The sequence below is a fragment of the Heterodontus francisci genome, chromosome 14 (assembly GCF_036365525.1).
Source record: "Heterodontus francisci isolate sHetFra1 chromosome 14, sHetFra1.hap1, whole genome shotgun sequence".
Lineage (NCBI taxonomy): Eukaryota > Metazoa > Chordata > Chondrichthyes > Heterodontiformes > Heterodontidae > Heterodontus > Heterodontus francisci.
Genome location: NC_090384.1, coordinates 28,296,142 through 28,315,797, shown reverse-complemented (window position 1 = coordinate 28,315,797; position 19,656 = coordinate 28,296,142). Strand labels below are relative to the sequence as shown.

At 47.0% G+C, this 19,656-nt stretch overlaps 1 protein-coding gene across 6 annotated transcripts in view; it reads right to left on the bottom strand.

Annotated features, from left to right (window-relative positions):
- The window catches only part of trim44 (tripartite motif containing 44), a 130,684-nt gene extending 116,853 nt beyond the window's left edge, over positions 1-13,831 (bottom strand). For all 6 annotated transcript variants that reach the window (XM_068045930.1, XM_068045931.1, XM_068045933.1 and 3 more), the window contains exon 1: positions 13,133-13,831. In XM_068045930.1, the coding sequence (XP_067902031.1) occupies positions 13,133-13,555 (423 nt within the window). In that variant the 5' untranslated portion in view covers positions 13,556-13,831. The remainder of the gene's footprint in view (positions 1-13,132) is intronic.
- Positions 13,832-19,656: the final 5,825 nt, after the last annotated feature.

Here is a 19,656-nt window from a genome sequence, read left to right as displayed (position 1 = left end):
CAGGAAGATCTCTGATTGTCTCGCGCTACTCAGGGATACGATCGCCTATGTATGGGAAAGGAAGGTGGACACCTGCCTCATCAGCTTGGACCAGGAGAAGGCCTTTGACAGGATATCGCACACCTACATGATGCTCTCTAAAATGGGAGTTTGAGGAGGGAATCTGCAATTGGACCCAACTGCTCTACACAAACATCAGTAGCGCAGTCTCAATCAATGAGTGGGAATCAGAAAGTTTCCTGATCCAATCTGGAGTCAGACAGGGCTGTCCTCTGTCCCCCTGTCTTGTTTGTTTGCTGTATCAAACCTTTAGCTGATTCCATTAGGAAGGATGCGGGCAGAAGAGGGGTGAAAATCCCAGGCAGCGGAGGCACTCAGATCAAAGCCTTCCTGTGAATGGACGACGTCACCATCTTCTGCTCGGATCGGCCATCCGTTCGCAGGCTGATGAGCATCTGCAACCATCTGAACTGACCTCGGGAGCCAAAGTAAATCGTGGCAAGAGCGAGGCCATGTTCTTTGGGAACTGGGCTGACCAATCCTTTGTCCCCTTCATAGTCAGGTCAGACTACCTGAAGGTGCTGGGGATATGGTTTGGAAGGGCCGGGGCATGCGCCAAAACCTGGAAGGAGTGAGTACCCAGGGTACACCATAAATTGAGCATGTGGGAGCAGCGATCTCTCTCCATTGAGGTTAAGAATCTGGTCATCGTGTACAAGGCAATCATGTCATTACTGTATGTGGCGCAGGTCTGGCCCATACTCCACTCCTACCCCGTGGCGGTCACCCGAGCCATTTTCCGTTTTATCTGGAGATCCTAAATGGACCATGTCCAGAGGGACACAATGTTCAAACCTCTGGATAAAGGGGAAAGAAAAACATACCCAATGTCGCCCTCATCCTGATGGCCACCTTTGTGTGTGGCTGCGTCAAGCTGTGCGTAGAACCCCAAACAAACACCAAGTGTCACTACGTGCTGAGGTTCTATCTGTCCCCGGCGTTGCGAAGGATGGGTCTGGCCATATTGCCGCGGAACGCTCCAACCAGTTGGACTGTGCGATACCACCTATCCTTCCTGGGAAAGTTTGAGCAGAAAAACACCTTTGACCACCAATCCATCAGGCAGTGGTCTGCACGGAATGTCCTCAAGGCCCTACGGGAAAAGGAGATGGTGGATTTTGTTGGATGGTTCCCTGAGCAGACCGCCAAAGTCATTTGGTAGAAAGCCTCATTACCAGAACTTTCAAACAAGCACCAAGACATAGCTTGGCTGGTGGTGAGAAGGGTCCTCCCTGTCAGACCCTTACTGCACACCCGGAATCTGACTGCCTCCGCACGCTGCCCTCGAGGTGGCTGTGGTGAGGAAGGGACTGTTCCCACCTCCTTCTGGAATGTGTCTTTGCAAAGCAGGTGTGGAAAGAGATGCAGTGGTTTTTGTCGATGTTCATCCCAAGCAGCTCTGTAACACAGGACTCTGTGCTCTATGGTCTGCTCCCAGGGACGTATACTGAGATAAATATCAACTTCTGCTGAAGGAACATCAACTCAGTGAAAGACGCTCTTTGGTTTGCCTGAAAGTTGCTGGTCTTCCAGTGCAAAGAGTTGTCCATGACCGAGTGTTGCAGACTGGCACATTCCAAGGTCCAGGACTACGTACTGAGGGACACAGTAAAGCTTCGGGTAGCTGCGGCAAAGGCTCAATGGGGAAAGACCACTGTGTAAGGTCCTCCCACCATAGTGAACTGAGGGACTGGACCCATGGGAAACACCTTGGGCTGTATACACCAAATATGGTTCTGCTGTATAAGGCAAATGTACACTGCATGTAAAATGGAATGGAAGGGTAGTCAGGAAACTTACATTCTGTGTTGAAGAAAACTGATTTCTTTTGCACTTTGGAAGTGTTTTGTAATGTATTTTTTCCAGATTTCTATGAATAAAGTATATTTTTGGGAAAAAAAAGGTGTGTTTCTGGTTGATGACTTTTCATCAGAACTGATGACAGGTCGGCCTGAAAGTTCAGCCCACCTTCCTCTCCGCTGACGCTGCCTGACCTGCTGAGTGTTTCCAGCATTTACAGTTTTTGCTTCAGATCTCCGGCATCTGCAGCTTTCTGTCCGTGGTCCGTGGTCCGTGTGTTTCTTCAGTCTCTGCTGGTGATTCTAAGCTTTCATTTATTTAGTAGCTGATCACCAGCAGGGATTGAAAAGGAGTTGGTGCAGCCACTGCTGGTGGTGGTGACCCTGAATACTATGTGGCCACTCTAACATCCTAAACCTCAGCTCTCCACAAGGTGCTTGTCCCCGACTGTGTTAGAGAAGTTTAAAAGGTTGGTGGACAGTCATGGAGAACATCCCACCTGACATTCAAACATATGAAAATGGCCAGCTCGTCCATCAAGCCTGCCCCACACTTATGGAGCACCATAACTCAACATTTCCTACTCTCCCTGCCTCCGCCCCTCATCCTCGCAGCCATGTAACTGCCTGAAAGAGGCAAAAAACACAGAAAAACTCAGGCCTATAAGGGGGGGGGGGACTCTTTTCCAAACCCCTCAGGCACTCAAAACTGGTCCAATTTAATTGTCTCCTTTCATTATGCTTTTCATCAGTAATTAGCTGACATCACCCTCCCATGAGTGCCTAACCAAGGATACAGAGTTATATTGATGTGCCCGAGGCCCATGCAGCAGTTGTCACTCTCCAGTTAGTCAGAGCTCCTCCCCCATCTGCTGCTGCAGGGAATATTGTCCAGTGTTTTCTCCAAGTCCCTATATCATGTGTTTTAAACTTCCCTCCCCCACCTCCAATTTTCTCCTCTCATAATGTTGACCCCTTACTGGAGTTACTAAGGCTCTGGTCACCATGTATACCTCATCCAAGTGCCTTTTATTCGGGTAAAGTACACAGCACATAGTGTAGTGGGCCACTCAACCATGAGGGCTTCACCCTGCATCTAATTTACATTTTATCATTTACATTTGGGTGGTAAAAGCAGGAAAGCATTACTTCCTCAGCATGGACACATATCTCCTTTCACCCTGCCCCACCCCGAGTACAAAACCCTGCCAAAACTGTAAAGGAATATAAATAAAATCACAGAGAACAGAGATGATAACCTTTCAGCTGGTGCCTCCCGTAGAAGCTCGTGGGAGCTGTTCAATCAGACAGTCTGGTATCTCCCAGGCGATTAACAGCAGAGGAGTGAAACCAGCACTGGATTCTATACCGTTGCCTCCCTCTCGAGTGGGGAAGGGGTTGAGGACATCACTCCTGTGCTCACTGACCAACATTGGCTCCTGGTCTGGCAACACCGCGATCTGAAAATTCTCATCACTGTTTCCAAATCCCTCCACAGCTTCACCCTCCCTATCTCTGTAACCTCCGGCAGTCCTACAACCCTCCGAGAGCTCTGTGCTCCTCCAAATCTGGCCTCTTGCACACCCTCAATTTTCTTCGCTCTAGCATTTGCAGCCATGCCTTCAGCTGCCTTGGCCCTAAGCTCTGAAAATCCCTCCCTAAACCTCTCCATCTCCCTACCTCTTCCTCCCCCTTAAGACATTCCTTAAAATCTACCTCTGTTGTCAAGTTTTCCTAATATGTTCCAATATCACAGTGGCGCAGTGGTTAGCACCGCAGCCTCACAGCTCCAGCGACCTGGGTTCAATTCTGGGTACTGCCTGTGTGGAGTTTGCAAGCTCTCCCTGTGTCTGTGTGGGTTTTCTCCGGGTGCTCCGGTTTCCTCCCACAGCCAAAAGACTTGCAGGTTGCTAGGTAAATTGGCCATTATAAATTGCCCCTAGTATAGGTAGGTGGTAGGGAAATATAGGGACAGGTGGGGATGTGGTAGGAATGTAGGATTAGTATAAATGGGTGGTTGATGGTTGGCACAGACTCGGTGGGCCGAAGGGCCTGTTTCAGTGCTGTATCTCTAAACTAATCTCCTTAGGTAGCTCAGGGCCAAATTTTTTCTGATAACGCTCCTGTGAAGTGCCTTGGGATATTTTACTTTGTTAAAGGCGCTATATTAATACAAATTGTTGATGTAATTGAGGAGAAAATCCCCAAACACAAGTGAAACTGGCACTGGCATCAAATCCAAAGGTATCAGGATACTGGAAGTATTTCGACAGAACTGGGATTGACATCAATCTGAGCAGCTCACATTGGCCTCACTGTACTTCTTAAAAGGTATTATTAAATATTATTTGATACGTGATTCTTTACGGTGAACACAGTGGATCTCACACCTGAGCCTGATCCTGTCCTCATTCAATATCCACATATATGCACTTCCAACAGAGGGCACTGAACAGGACTCCAGGACAATTTTCCCTTCCTGATCCAAAGGTGCCTATACAAAACACTGATGCCTGTCACTACTCCAGCTGAAATAAGATACTCAGCACAGGCCTAGGATCAAATCTGGGACCTGTCATCTCTGAATGGCTGAGCTACTGACTAGATAAACTTACTGAGCCCTTGGCGGAGCTTATTGGCAAAGTGTAACAAGGAAATGGCAAAGGCAGAAATTACACAGCTGTGTGCATCAGATATGGTGCGAGACCTAGAGGTACCTTCAAGAGGAATACAGGGATATCCCTAACCCTCCCTTCACAGCTACACCCCACGCCACACAACACATACAATTCCGTAATATCCGATCACCCACTGTGTTTGGAGAGGAATTTGGCAGAGGACCTATTCCTAAATGATTCTTTATTTGCCTTATTCCCTATTTCTTTCAGTACCTCACTTCCTACGACTAGATTTTATGTGACCCCTGAGGCAGGGTCAGAGGTGGGGGCACCCATAGAATCGCGACAGGTGGCCGGGGGGGGGCGGAGGACCCGTTGCCAAGTGATTTTCCCGGAGACAGGATAAGCCGACAATGGTCTTCCCACCCAAGGGCCAATTGAAGACCTTAAATGGCCTTCTAACAGCCAATTAAGGCCCTGTTTTCCCTGCCGCTGGGATCTTATCAGTGGCGATAGGGGCCTCCGCCATGCTGGGAGGACGCCTTATAAAACGAGATGCCCTCCCTGCGGGCTTGGAGGGCGGGAGGGGCAGTTCCTCCTTCATGGGCAATCTGTGGCCTATGGAGGATCCCCGCTGGGAACCACTTTACCCCACTGGGGTCCCCCTTCCCCTGGAGTGCAGGACCACCCCCCAATCCCCTTGCTGGGCTTTCTGACCTGGCCCCGATGACCCCGCCTCACTTACCTGAGGTCCAGGGTTCCAGCACTGGGCCTGCGTCCAAGTCCTCTGCAGTACCAGCAGTGGCCACTGTTCCCAGTGACACTGCCGATACTGCTGAGTTGCCAACCCTGTGATTGGCCAGCAGCTCTTGGAGGTGGGATCCCCGTCTTAAAGGGCCAGAAGACCGAGGCGGGGATCCCCCCGCCGTGTTGGCCCGGTGCCAGGAGCCCCGCCTCCTCCACAAAATCCAGGCCCTAGTGTTTACTATAGCACTCTTTCAAAGTACTATGTGGGAAAATAGGACTCTTAGATCAGCCCCAGAAAGGGGTTTATTTTAGTAACAGGGACGAGGCCTCCTCGAGGTGCAAAAAAAAGTTCTGTTTTGAACTTTCCACTGGCATTCTGTGAAACAGGCCAGGAGATGGATCAGATGGAGCCTGAATCGATAGTAAGGGTTTGAAATTCCACGTTCTTTTATTTCAAACATTGTTTTGCCATTCCAGCATAGCTCAAAACCGCTTTCTTTTTAAGCAGTGCTATGTTTTTGTTAGTCAGCATTGCCAGAAGAGTCACTAATACCACAAAATCAGCTGTTCTGTTCATCTTAATTAAATTGAGGCCCGGGTGGCCCAATACTTTGGATCTCCAACACTGTCACAGAGTGGTAATTGAGTCAGGCTGAATGTATTGTGTACAGGTTGAATTACAAGCTGTAAATCTGTTCCATATGTGGCACTACTTTGCCTTTAGTTTGCTTTATACAAAATTACAAATAGGCTGAAATGCAGTATGCACAGGATAACATGTAGGCGCAGGGAATTTAAGTACAAAATTACATACTGGGGGCTGGATTTTGTGTCAGAGGTGGGGCTCCCGATGCGGGGTTTCGCAGTCCTCCAGAGTGATCCTCCGGTGTTTTTAAATGTAATTTTAAAGACGGGGATCCCGCCTCCATGCACTGCCAGCCAATCAGAGGACTAGCGGCTCAGCAGTATCGGCAGCTAAAGGCCTGCTTGGTCTGCAAATAAAACCCCGACCCGAGCCCGACAGAACCACATCCGACTCAAGCCCGACCCGGCCCAAGTACTTCCACTTTTTTCCACGCCCGACCCAACCCGACCAACAGTTAACTTACCTTCCATTTTTCACTTTGTTACTGATCTGCACAAGCTTAAAATAACTGTAACAAAACCACCTTTCTCGTCCAAAAATTAAATTAACATTGGAGCCCCTTACCTGTGATAGAGTGTGTCCGACCCGTCCTGACCAGAGCCTGAATGCCAGACCCGGAAGTGCAACACGGCCTGACCCGAACCTGACACATGTAGTTGGGTCCCGTAGCAGGCCTTTATTGGCAGTGCCACCAGGAGCGATTGCCACTACCGGCACTGCAGAGGCTTCAGACTCAGACCCAGCGGTGGAACCCCGGACAAGAGGTAGGTGAGGTGGGGTCGTCGGGGCCAGTCCAGAAGGCCCTGGAGAGAGAGGGGCTTGGGGGGGGGGGTGGTCTTGCAGTCTGGGGGGGAGGGGGGGGGGGGCGGTGTCCTGGGGAGTGAATTGGTTCCTGGTGGGGGTCCTCCATAGGCCACAAATTGCCCACAGAGGGACCTCCCCAAAGCCTAGAGGGAGGGCACCTCATTTTACAAGGCATCCTCCCCACACGGCGGAGGCCTCGCCTGCTGCTAGCAAGATCCCAGCAGCAGCGGGAAGAGGCCCCAAATTGGCCCTTAACAGGCCACTTAGGGGATTCTGGCTGGGAAGGCCGTCATCGGCCTATCCCGCCCCTGAGAAAATTGGTGGGCGACAGGGAGGCAACGGGCCCTCCATCACGCCGCCCACCAACCGCCTCCCCCCGCCCCTGCCACCTGTCGTGATACTCCATGTCCCCCAGCCTCTGATACCACCTTGGGGGAGCCTGTAAAGTCCAGCCCTAATGTGTAAGGTGTATTTAACACATAGGCTGCATGAGTTTTAAAGTGGGTTACAGAAAGTCAGTAGTGGGTCATACACAGGAACCACAGGCTGCAGTGGGCTATATACAAAGATATACAAAGATACAAATATACAGGCTGCAGTAGCTCAGACACAGGCTGTAGAATGCTGTCATTTGTTCACATGATCTGTTAAGATGCTCAGTGACATCACCCTTCTCCACCCCTGTCTGCTGAAAGCTCCAGCCATGCCTTTGCTACCTCTGGGCTCAACTATTCCAGTGTTCTCCTGACTGGCTTCACATCTTGCACCCTCAGTAAACCTGAGTACATCCAAAACTCTGCTGTGCGTATCCTAAATCACAGCAAGTCCTGTTCACCAATCACCGCTGTGTTCACTGACCTAATATGGCTCCCGGTCCAGCAATGCCTCAATTTTAAAATTCTCACCCCTTTTTTCAAATCGTTCGATGGATTCACCACTCGCCATCTCTATAACCTCCTGCAGCTCCACAACCCTCCAAGATATCTGCACTCCTCCAATTAAGGTCACTTGTACATCTCCAAACCACTCCACCACTGGCAGCCTTCAGCTGGCTGGGCCCCAAGTTTTGGAATTTAAACCCCTCCATCTCTCTTCCTCTCTCTCCTCCTTTATGACGCTCCTTAAAAACTGCCTGTTTTGGTCATCTGTCCTAATATCTCAATGTTCCTTATAATACTTCTGTGAAATGTGTTGGGCACTCGATAACCTTAAAGGCACTATATAAATGCAAGTTGTTGTTATATTTCAGGGTCCAATTCAACATTCGCCAAAACACCTAATTCTATATCATGCTGGATGATCTCCCATGCCTTTGTTAACCTCTAGACTTGATTATTCCAATACACTCCTGGCTGGCCTCCCATATTCTAATGTATGTAAACCTGGGGTCGAAAGGTTAGGAAGGATTGCGATGAAGAGAGTTGAGATGCTCTTCATCCACAAAAAAGTCCCACAAACACAGACGGTCAGCGTCTGAAATAGCCTCTCCTAATCAAACTCCTACTGGCCAGCTTCAAGTGCAGATTCCTGTTTAGTACTGTGGGCAGAGATGTGAAGGCAAGTGTCTGGTACCTGAAAACCAGACAGCTCCTGGCAGGTGGGGCGCCTATCTAGAAGGAAAGCACTGATTTTAAACCTCCAGCTATGGCCCAAATGGACACCAATCAAAAAACTCAAATTCAAAGGACAACTAACTATTGGATGACCCTCGGCTCGTGGAATTTCAGAACACTTTTAAACAATAATACAAGACGAGAGTGTAGAACAGCCCTCATAGCTAGAATGCTGGGCTGGTACAATATTGATGTAGCCATTCCAAGTGAAACAAGGTTTGCAGAGGAATTTCATCTTGAGGAAGTTGGTGCAAGCTACACATTCCACTGGATTAGCAAGTCCAAGGACCAGCCTCGACAATCAGGTGTGGGCTTTGCCATTTGATGTGAACTGGAATGCAAGCTGCACTCACTTCCCAAGGTTATCAACAACCGATTCATGGTACTTTGAATAAGTCTTGCTAGAAACCAGTATGCACCAATGCACCAACAATGACACACACAGACAAGGTCAAAGAAGCATTCTATGACTATCTCAGCAGGGTCATCAGAGGAGGACCACACCAGGCCAAACTCATTATCCTTGGTGATTTCAAAGCCCGTGTTGGTGCAGACTGTAATACATGGTGGCGAGTACTGGGAGACCATGGCACTGGTGGAGTAAACTCCAATAGTCAGCTTCTTCTCTCTAAATGCAGGGAGTTTGTTCTCACCATCACAAACACAATCTTTCAACAAGCTGATAAATTAAAAACATGGATGCAGCCCAGTTATAAAGATTGGCACCTGTTGGACTACATAATTGTATGACAAACCTCAAGGACATGCGCTCCACTCACTGCCTTAGAGGTGCCAAATGCTGGTCAGTCCAGCGACCTGTCATGAGCATCATGTCCTTAAAGATGACACCTAAAGCGCTATGACAGAAAGTCAAACCACAAAGGAAGCTGGATGTAAGTATCATAAAAGACTTGGCCAAGTGACAGGAACTGGAACAAAAATTAGCCATTGAGCATGCTAGTATCCCAGAAGATAACACAGTCATTGAAGTTGCCTGGAAGAAGTTAAGGAATGTCACTCATAGCCTGGCATCTGAGGTCCTTGGATCCGTCAAACAGAAGCACCAAGATTGGTTCAACAAGAACGACCAAGATATAGCCAAGCTAGATGATGTGCACAACGCTCACGATCCTACATGTCTAACAAAAAAATCACCCGCAAGAAAAGCCGGATACCATCAAGTAAAAGACTCACGGCAGGTCAAACTTAGAGAGATGAAGAACTGGTGGAGGGAAAACAAGGCTGTAAAACTTCAGCAAGCCACCAATAAAACATGACCTGAAGGCCCTCCATGAAAGTCTCCAATCTGTCTATGGCCCCACAACCAATGGTACAATACCCACGTTCTCAGCAGATAGCGATCAACTCCTAACGAACAGGCGTGAGATTCTCCTTCGTTGGTTAGAGCATTTTAACAATTTCCTGAACCAAGTAGCCATGGTGCGTGATGACACCACTGAATCACTTCCACAGCTTGCTCTTGATTGACCGCAAGGCGAAGTGACGAAGGCCATAAAGTAACTGACTGTGGGTAAGTCTCCAGGAGCTGATGACATTCCACTTGAAATATTCAAGTATGGAGGAGCTCACATGGTTAGGAAACTCACTAGCCTCATCTGTTTATTCAGGAACCAAGGCATTGTGCCCCAAGATTACAAGGATGCTTCCATAACTCACCTGTACATACGGAAGGGAAGCAAGTCCACCTGTAACAATCAACACGGTACTTCATTTCTCTCCATAGTGGGAAAAATTCTCGCAAAGGTTATTCTCAACAGGATTGTCACTCATCTTACAGACTGGGTATACCCAGAATCACAGTGTGGCTTTCGTGCAGGATGAGAAACGGTCGACATGATCTTTGTGGCGCTTCAAATTCAGGAAAAGTCTTGTAAACGGAATAAGGACCTTTACGTGGTGTTTGTTGACCTGACCAAGACCTTTGACACAGTAAACTGGGGAAGGTGCTGTACAAATATGGCTGCCCTGAAAAGATGACAAGGTCACCTGCTCATTTCAAGACGGCATGATGGCCAGTGTGGTGCAGAATGGTGCCTTATCAGATACCTTTCTTATCACTAATGGCACCAAACAAGGCTGTGTAACGGCTCCAGTTCTGTTTGCCTTCTACTTTTCGGCCATTCTCTTGTATGCAGTCAAGGATGTTGACATAGGAGTATACATTTAGTTCTGGACAGATGGCAACCTCTTCAATCTGCATAGGCTCAAGGCTCACACAAAGATCAAAGAGCAGCTACTAAGTGAACTCTTGTTTTCTGATGACTGTGCTCTCATGACACACACTCTGGAGGACATCCAGCTGCTTGTTGACTGCTTTACCCAAGCCTCAGAATGCTTTGGCCTTATAATAAGTCTGAAGTTGGTTATACCAACCTGTCCGTGGCCACAAACTCCAAGACCCCACAGTCCTAATCAGCAATATATCCTTCAACTCAATTCAGAAGTTCTGCTATCTTGGGAGTGCTCTCTCCAACAACATCATGTTAGATGATGAAATTACCCAATGCCTGGCAAAAGCAAGTTCAGCATTTGGCAAGCTTATCCACAGGCTTTGGAGCATGGAGGCTATCTCAAAAGAAAGATAAACGTCTACCAGGCAGTGGTTCTCACATCATGTCTCTGTGATTGTGAGGCAGGGACAACCTACTGGTGTCACATAAAGCAACAAGATGCATTCCACCTTCGCTGCTTAAGGTATATTTGCAACATCAAATGGCAGAACAAAATCCCTAACACCAAAGTTCTTGCCAGGTGTCTGGTATCAAAAGCATGCTCATCAGAGCTCGGCTTTGCTGGGTTGGCCATATGGTTTGCATAGAGAATTCCTGCATACTAAAGGCGATATTCTACAGCCAGCTGAGCACAGGAACGCACACCATAGGATGTCCCAATCTTAGATACAAAAACATTCTGAAAGCCAATCTCAAAGCTTGTAACAAAAACAAGAAATGCTGGAGTCACTCAGCAGGTCTGGCAGCATCTGTGGAAAGAGAAGCAGAGTTAACGTTTCGGGTCAGTGACCCTTCTTCGGAACTGACAAATATTAGAAAAGTCACAGATTATAAACAAGTGAGGTGGGGGTGGGGCAAGAGATAACAAAGGAGAAGGTGCAGATTGGACCAGGCCACATAGCTGACCAAAAGGTCACGGAGCAAAGGCAAACAATATGTTAATGGTGTGTTGAAAGACAAAGCATTAGTACAGATTAGGTTGAATACACTGAATATTGAACAGCAGCAAGTGCAAACCTGAAGAAAAACAACCTGAAAAAAACAGTGGGTAAGCAAACTGAACAAACTAAGATGAAATGAAATAAATGCAAAAAAAGATTGTAAAAAATGTAAAAAGGAATTTTTCTGCATTTATTTCATTTCATCTTAGTTTGTTCAGTTTGCTTACCCACTGTTTTTTTCAGGTTGTTTTTCTTCAGGTTTGCACTTGCTGCTGTTCAATATTCAGTGTATTTACACCTAATCTGTACTAATGCTTTGTCTTTCAACACACCATTAACATATTGTTTGCCTTTGCTCCGTGACCTTTTGGTCAGCTATGTGGCCTGGTCCAATCTGCACCTTCTCCTTTGTTATCTCTTGCCCCACCCCCACCTCACTTGTTTATAATCTGTGACTTTTCTAATATTTGTCAGTTCCGAAGAAGGGTCACTGACCCGAAACGTTAACTCTGCTTCTCTTTCCACAGATGCTGCCAGACCTGCTGAGTGATTCCAGCATTTCTTGTTTTTGTTTCAGATTTCCAGCATCCGCAGTATTTTGCTTTTATCTCAAAGCTTGTAAGTTGGACCCCACTACATGGGGGAAAAAACATGGTCAGATCCAAATGGAGAAGTCTCTGTCATCAAGCAATCTCAACATTTGAGGAGAACAGAGTCAGGTCCTTATAGGACATGTGAGCATGCTGCAAAGCCAGTGCCTTTACCTATCCCTCCAGCAGTGACTTCACATGTAATATTGCAATTGGATCTGCAAATCAAGATTTGGTTTAACATCACATATGAGACAACACCAACCTTGACAGTGAACAACCAATCTCCTTGCTGAACACTCATCTGTCAAAATGATGGGAGACTCCATCTTCATCAAATTTGACATCACCCAAAACTCTGCTCCTGATGTTCTTACTCACTCCAAGTTCCATTCACCAATCACCCCTGTGCTCGCTGACCTACATTGCCTCCCAGTTAACCAATGCCTCAATTTCATGGCCTCACTCCTCCCTATCTCTGTAATCTCCTCCAGCCCTCTGAGATATCTGCACTCCTCTAATTCTGGCTTCTTGAACATCCCCGATTTGCCCCACCATTGGTGGCTGTGCCTTCAACTGGCTCGGCCCTAAGCTCTGCAATTCCCTGCTGAAACCTCTCTGCCTCACTTTCTTCCTTTAATACACTCTCTTTGACCAAGCCGTCAGTCATCCGCCCGAAGATCTCCTTCTGTGGCTCGTCTCGTATAATACGCTGTGTGAAGTGACTTGGGGACGTTTTATTGCATCATAGGCGCTATAGAAATAGAGGTTGTTGCTGGATAACTTGGGGTGGGGTTGGATGTGAATGAGGGAATGCTGTAGAGCTGCTTTGATTTCGGTTTTTAAAGGATTCAGTCGGGGTGGGGGTTAACAGAGATGCAGTGAGGATCCCCATACTGGTTTGAAGAAGAGGGTGTATGATTTGAACTGGGTATGCATCTCAGTGCACTGTGCAGTAGCTCGAATGTTTTCTAACATCCTACCTATAGGCCTCCGGAAAGGCAACGGGTAACATTTCTCTTTCACTTTAGTCGCGCCCCTGTGGACTTGCATGAAACTTACTCTCAAGGCGAGATAGGCTTCGTCTAATGTAATGAGCTGGTGCTGACTATGGGGGCCCACGGCGCACAGCACGCAGATGATCTTCTCATCGTCTTTGCAGTAAAGTGTGATCTCCTGGTTGTGATCCACACATTTCTTCCTCTCGCCTTGCTTGCCATCTCCTTCGGCTGGTTCCTGGTGACCGGCTGTCTCCTCCTGCTGCTGCTCTGGTGCTGGGGTTTGGCTCGGCGCCTGGAAGTCCCGGAGCCGGTGCTGCTGTCGGCTGGGTTTCGCGTCGTGCTCTCTGGCGTGGAACTCACAGAAGGAGAGCGAGCAGAGATCGCAGACCTTGAGGGCAGGCTGTGCCTCGTCCGGCTCACACACATCGCAGGAGCCGTCTGGAGCAGGCTCGTCCGTGCAGTTCAGGCTGCTGTCACTCGCCATTCGGGCTGCAACAATGTCTCGGCTCCACAATAAACGCCGCAACAATGTATCAGGTGCAAGGACTCGGCGGCAACAATGTACCCGGTATCTTCTATGTCAAACCAGGCTGCTTTCTGCGGGCCCGCCAGAAGATTTGTTATGAATAATCTCCACTTGCTCTTTTTTTTAATCATGGAGCAGCTATAACAGGAAGCGGAAAGGTTGAATATACCGAAGAGCAGAAGATCGCGTTCTCAGCTCGTTTTTTAAAACAACTATTGTCACAACTTCCTGGTTTGACGGCATCTCGGTGACCTGTGAAACTGAGGGCAAAAAGCGCTAATCTCAAAACAAAGATAAATGCCACGCACTCCGGGGGGGGGGGGGGGGGGGGGGGGGGACTTTTGAATTTTAATATACAGTAAAGTAAATGTATTTTAATGGATCAAAGTTATAAAACAGATTATTATTTATGGAGCAACTATATTACAAACATCTCTATTTGATCTGAACAGGAGAGATACCCCTTTCTATTCCAGATCCCCTCTTCCACCTCTATCCCCTTCCCTCTGCTGAAGCAGCGACTGACTGGCAGGATACAGTTCCAGGGATTCTGACAGCTCTCTAGTTTTCCCTTACCTCGCACAAGTGGCAATTGTTCAGATGACATATTTTAGCATCAGTTGTGGGCAAATTACTGCAATCTACCATCAGATTCAGTGACTGAGCACTTGGACAAGTTTCAATTGATCAAAGAGTCAAAAAGCATTTGTGACAGGTACCTCATGGCTGACTAAGCTAGCTGAATTTTTCTGAGCAGGTCGCTAACATAGAGGATAAAGGAGTGTCAATGGATGTTATCTATAGGGACTTCCAGAGACATTTTCTTAATAGTGAGAGACTAGGAGCTGTTGAAGAGCAAACAGATTTGGGTGTCTAAGTACACACATCACTAAAGGTTAGTGCATAGGTACAAATGTTAATCAAAAAGACTATTAGAACATTGGCCTTTATCTCAATAAGGTTGGAACATAAAGGGGACGAGGTTATGCTTCCATTGTATAGAGCCCATCAGATCCTATCTGGAGTACTGTGTTCAGTTTTGGTTACCAAACCTCAGAAAGTACATACTAGCCTTGAAAAGGGTATTGCACAGATTCACTAGAATGATGCCACAAAGCATGTTGCATAAACTTGGCTTTTATTCCCTTGGGTTTAGCAGGTTAAAGGGTGATCTAACTGAGGATTTTTAGAGTGATTAGAGGATTTGATAGGGTAAGTACAGCGAAAGTATTTCCTCTGGCGGGGAGTTCCAGAACAAGGGCTATAATCTTAATACATTGGAGTTTGGCCATTCAGGGCTGATGTCAGGAAGCAATTTTCACTCAAAGGCTGGTGGAAACCTGAAACTCTCTCCCCCAGAAGGCTGTGGAATCTGGGTCCATTGGAAATTTTAAGACTGAGATTGATAAATATTTGTTAGGTAAGCGAATCAAGGGATGTGACTTAAAGGTGAGTAAATGGAGTTCAGATACAGATCAGCAATGATCACAAGGGCTATCAGTGAACAGGCCCAAAGGGCTGAATGGCCCGATGAAGGGTCACTGACCCGAAACGTTAACTCTGCTTCTCTTTCCACAGATGCTGCCAGACCTGCTGAGTGGTTCCAGCATTTCTTGTTTTTATTTCAGATTTCCAGCATCCGCAGTATTTTGCTTTTATTTAAGGGCTGAATGGCCTTTGGAGGAGTAAGAGCAGGAGGAGAAGCAGGAGCAACATAATGAGGAAGAAGAGCCATTGGTCTTCAGTGCTTCTAGCTGTCAGAGACTTAGAGAAAAGCTCATCCAAGAACACTTTACATGAATGATCCCTCCCATCCCCACAGTCTCTCAAACTTTATCACCATCATCCAATTGCTTTCTTTCAGTCTAACATTGTGGGGCTTGCCCTCACTTCACTATAAACAATAACACCAACACCAAATCTGACATTCTTTTTAATCCAATTCAATTCCATCTGTATCTAATATGTAACAGTAATAATTATGAGTTGCACTGTATAAACCTCTCGTGTCTGTCTTCTGTGCTTGTTTACCTACCGTGGTGACCCAACAAAGTGTTTTGCCAATGGCTCCAGCCAGCGAGATGGAAGTCTTCTGAGCCTTAGTGGGCAACCTTTAGAAGCATTGGGCCTTGAGGACATGACTGCAGACTGCAGCATCTTGGCATGGGCCAAGCTGTCTGGCACTACTAAGAACACTGGCTGAGTGGGTGGCAAGAGGTGGGTATGCTGTCATCCTGAGAGAAGGCTGTAGGTGGGTCTCCCATGGAACAGAAAGCCACTGTCCTGCAACACTGCCTCAGCACTCCAATGCTTCTGTTCCGGAACAGAATGAAGGAGTGATGCAATGTTGTGGACACCCCCGTCAATGCTCGCCCCACAGCCAAGATGGCAGACACCCGAAATTCCATGGCAGCAATGTGTTCTACCAGGGAAACTGTCAGAGCTGTCAGCAGAGGCTTTATCAGGGTGGGCACTATTCCTTCCATTTTGGACAGCATGATTTCCATGCTCTGTGTGAAGCCCCATCATACTAGAGTTGTACTCCTCCGTGCTCTGAGCCTTTGTGCATATGCTCACTGGAAGGCTTTTTAAAAAAAATCATACATGAGGTATGAGCAATCGTGGCAAGACCAGCATTTATTGGCCATCTCTAACTGCTCTTGAGAAGTTGACGATGACCCACCTTGAATATAACTGAGCAGCTTACTAGGCCATTTCAGAGGACAGCAAGGGGTCACCCACATCGCTTTAGGTCTGCAAACACATAAAGGCTAGACCAGGTAAGGATGGCTGCTGATTTCCTTACCTAAAGGGCATTAGTGAATTAGATGGGTTTTAATAATAATCTGGTAATTATAGATTTTTTTAAATTCCAGATTTATTTATTTAATTGAATTTAAATTCCTCAGCTACCATGGTGGGATTTGAAGTTATGTCTCTTGACCATTACTCAAGGACTGTGAATCACTAGACAGGACCACTATGCTACCATACCCATTTCATAGGTTAGCCAGTGCATCTAGCATTTCCCAGTGTATGCCCATCAGGCTTCTTTGGTAAACTGGGCCTTCAAAGTCAGCATGCTTGTCCTCTGCAGCAGAGGTAGTATATGACCTTGCCCTCCGGCGAGCTGGCATCTTTGTCGTCCTATGCCTCTGCTTTAGCCTGTTAACCGTGGCGCGGAGTCAACTCCCCCTTGTCCACAGCTACAGTTACTTGGCTTAGTACAAAGAGGGGGAACTCAGTCCTTTCTTTAACTATCAATTTACTTTATTCACGTTGTACAATGTAAGAATAAGGCTTATACACTTAGTTAGACAAAAACCTACAACTCCCGAGTTATACAGTTAATAACAAAACTAGCTAGAATTCATAAGCACACCCACTAGGTTTCTCTGACCTTTCCCTGTCCTAGTCACAGAATACAAAGGATATTACCCGAAAAAGGGAGAGTTAACACTGGCCAGGCGTTCCGTTCTCTCTCTTTCTCTTCTACGTCGTCGCCGCGTCGCTCACGCAGTGTCTTCCGCTTCCACGATGGTTGATCTCCAGAGTTTTCGCTGGCTCTATGCCCAAAAAGCTCTAATCTTATCCTGTTGCTTATCTCTCCAAATCTGAGCTGTGTCTTTTCGATTGGCTTAAGCTTGATCACCTCGTTCACAGCTTCTCTTAATTGGCCCAGGCCCAAAGACCCCGGTATCACACTGTGTCCAAATAAGGCCCTTTTCCTGTGTCCTGTTCTTTGTCTTGTCCCATAAAGTAATTAGTTCAAACTGGTTTTTACCAGCACAGGCCAGTGTCCGAGCTCCAGGTTACTACAGGTCAAACAATCCCAGTAGTTTGTAACTGATTCTGTGTTTCTTGCAGCCCCTGGCCATCAAGCCCTTCCACTCTTGTGGCCAATGATTCGCCATATGAAGATCCTTCCTCTAGCTTGGATTCTAAAGTCCACCAGGTGCCAATCTCTGACTTTCAACTTGCAAGGGTGAGATGTTGTGACACTGCTTCTTCATGAAGTCCAGCTTCCTCTTCCTCAGTGGCAGAGGAACATCCATATTTTCAGCACCTGAAATAGGACCTTTTGAAGTTTGGCTTGGCTCTGGGATCTTTACAGCTCTTCCACTGTTGGGGATCTGGGGCAGACCATAACGCCATGTTTCACTGGGCACCACTGCACTGGGTGGCCCATCAAGCGTTCCACTTGGAAAATGAGGCAGGAGATCAGAGGATATGTCTTCCTGTCTCAACGCATTGGTATGATTGGCCTGTACCTACCGCATCTCCACCTCACCCTGCCTGCTGCAAGGGAAACCCCAGAAATCCCGCGCAAATGTAAAAGGGTTAGAGACCTGGCCAACTGTGCCTCTGCCCTTTTCTCTGGACTTTACTGCCTTAAGGAAAAGGCCATTTTTCAGGGTCAAAGTTCAGGAGAATTGGTCAAAATACTTTGAAACAATGATAGCTCTTTTCCAGTCTATTTTATGTAATTGTTCACCTACACATTTGCTACAGTGATCTGAAAGTATGGTTTCTCTACGTGAATGGATAAAACCTAAGGCTACCACTCATTTTTTTTTTAGAGATACAGCACTGAAACAGGCCCTTCGGCCCACCGAGTCTGTGCCGACCATCAACCACCCACTTATACTAATCCTACACTAATCCCATATTCCTACCACATCCCCACCTGTCCCTATATTTTCCCTACCACCTACCTATACTAGGGGCAATTTATAATGGCCAATTTACCTATCAACCTGCAAGTCTTTGGCATGTGGGAGGAAACCGGAGCACCCGGAGGAAACCCACGCAGACACAGGGATATAACTGGCTTATGCAGCTTCCTTTAAGGCTTATCTTGGAGTGTCCACAAATTAAAGACTAATGTCTGCCAGCAATTGGGAAAAGGATGTTAGGCGAATTTAAAAATTTGTATGCATTTGTCATTATTTTCCAACACTTTTGTTTATTAGTTATAGAAATATTAGAGATGGGGAAGAAAGGCTGTTTGACTGACAATCAAGAATGATCCAATTGGATAATGAAGAGTTGTTCATTTTGCAATTGCTGTGGAAAGTGTCATAAGGAAGGACATGTTTGGCAGCCAGTGGTGGGATTGTGAAGCCGGACCTGTTGGAGGAGAGGGGTAACATAACGAAATCTCCAGAAATACATGCATCCACAGTAGGCAGCCCAACTTGACATGCATCAGAAAAAAGACCTTTTCCCTTATTAGGCAAGTTTGTATAAACAACTGCAGGTCCATTCTCAACAGGCAGTTAAAAACATTTTAGACAAGGATACATCCAGGCAATAAAAACATCCCCCATGCTAAACTATCACATATTCATGAGCTCCAGGTCAATAATTTTGGTCTGCCTCTGGAAATTAACTTTCTCTTTTAATGACCTAATCTTTAGGACTAATGACTGTCAGCACAAGGTGGATCAGTCAGTATGAGGTGGATCAATGACTATGAGGGGGATCAGTGAGCACAACTCCCGGAAGCGATGGCTTACCTGTTGAGTTGTATTCGGCCCTGTGGGACTGGATCGGCCCAGACCTGCTGGAAGTATACGAGATTCTGGCTGGCAGCATGTCAGAATCCATGAGGAAAGGCATCATCACCCTCATCTACAAGAGGGAGAGGGCAGAAATCAGAAATTGGCAGCCCATCTCACTGCTTAATGTTGACTACAAGATTCTGTCCAAAGTCATAGCCAGTCGAGTCAAGTCTGCTCTGGAGTTGGTGATTCACCCTGATCAGACCTGTACTATACCCGGCAGGAAGATCTCTGATAGTCTTATGCTACTCAGGGATCCGATCGCCTATGTACTGGACAAGAAGGTGGACACCTGCCTCATCAGCCTGGACCAGGAGAAGGCCTTTGACAGGATATCGCACACCTACATGATGGACGTGCTTGCCAAAATGGGGTTTGGAGAGTGAATCTGCAATTGGATCAAACTGCTCTACACAAACATCAGTAGCACAGTCTCAATCAATGGGTGGGAATCAGAAAGTATCCCAATCCAATCTGGAGTCAGACAGTGTGTCC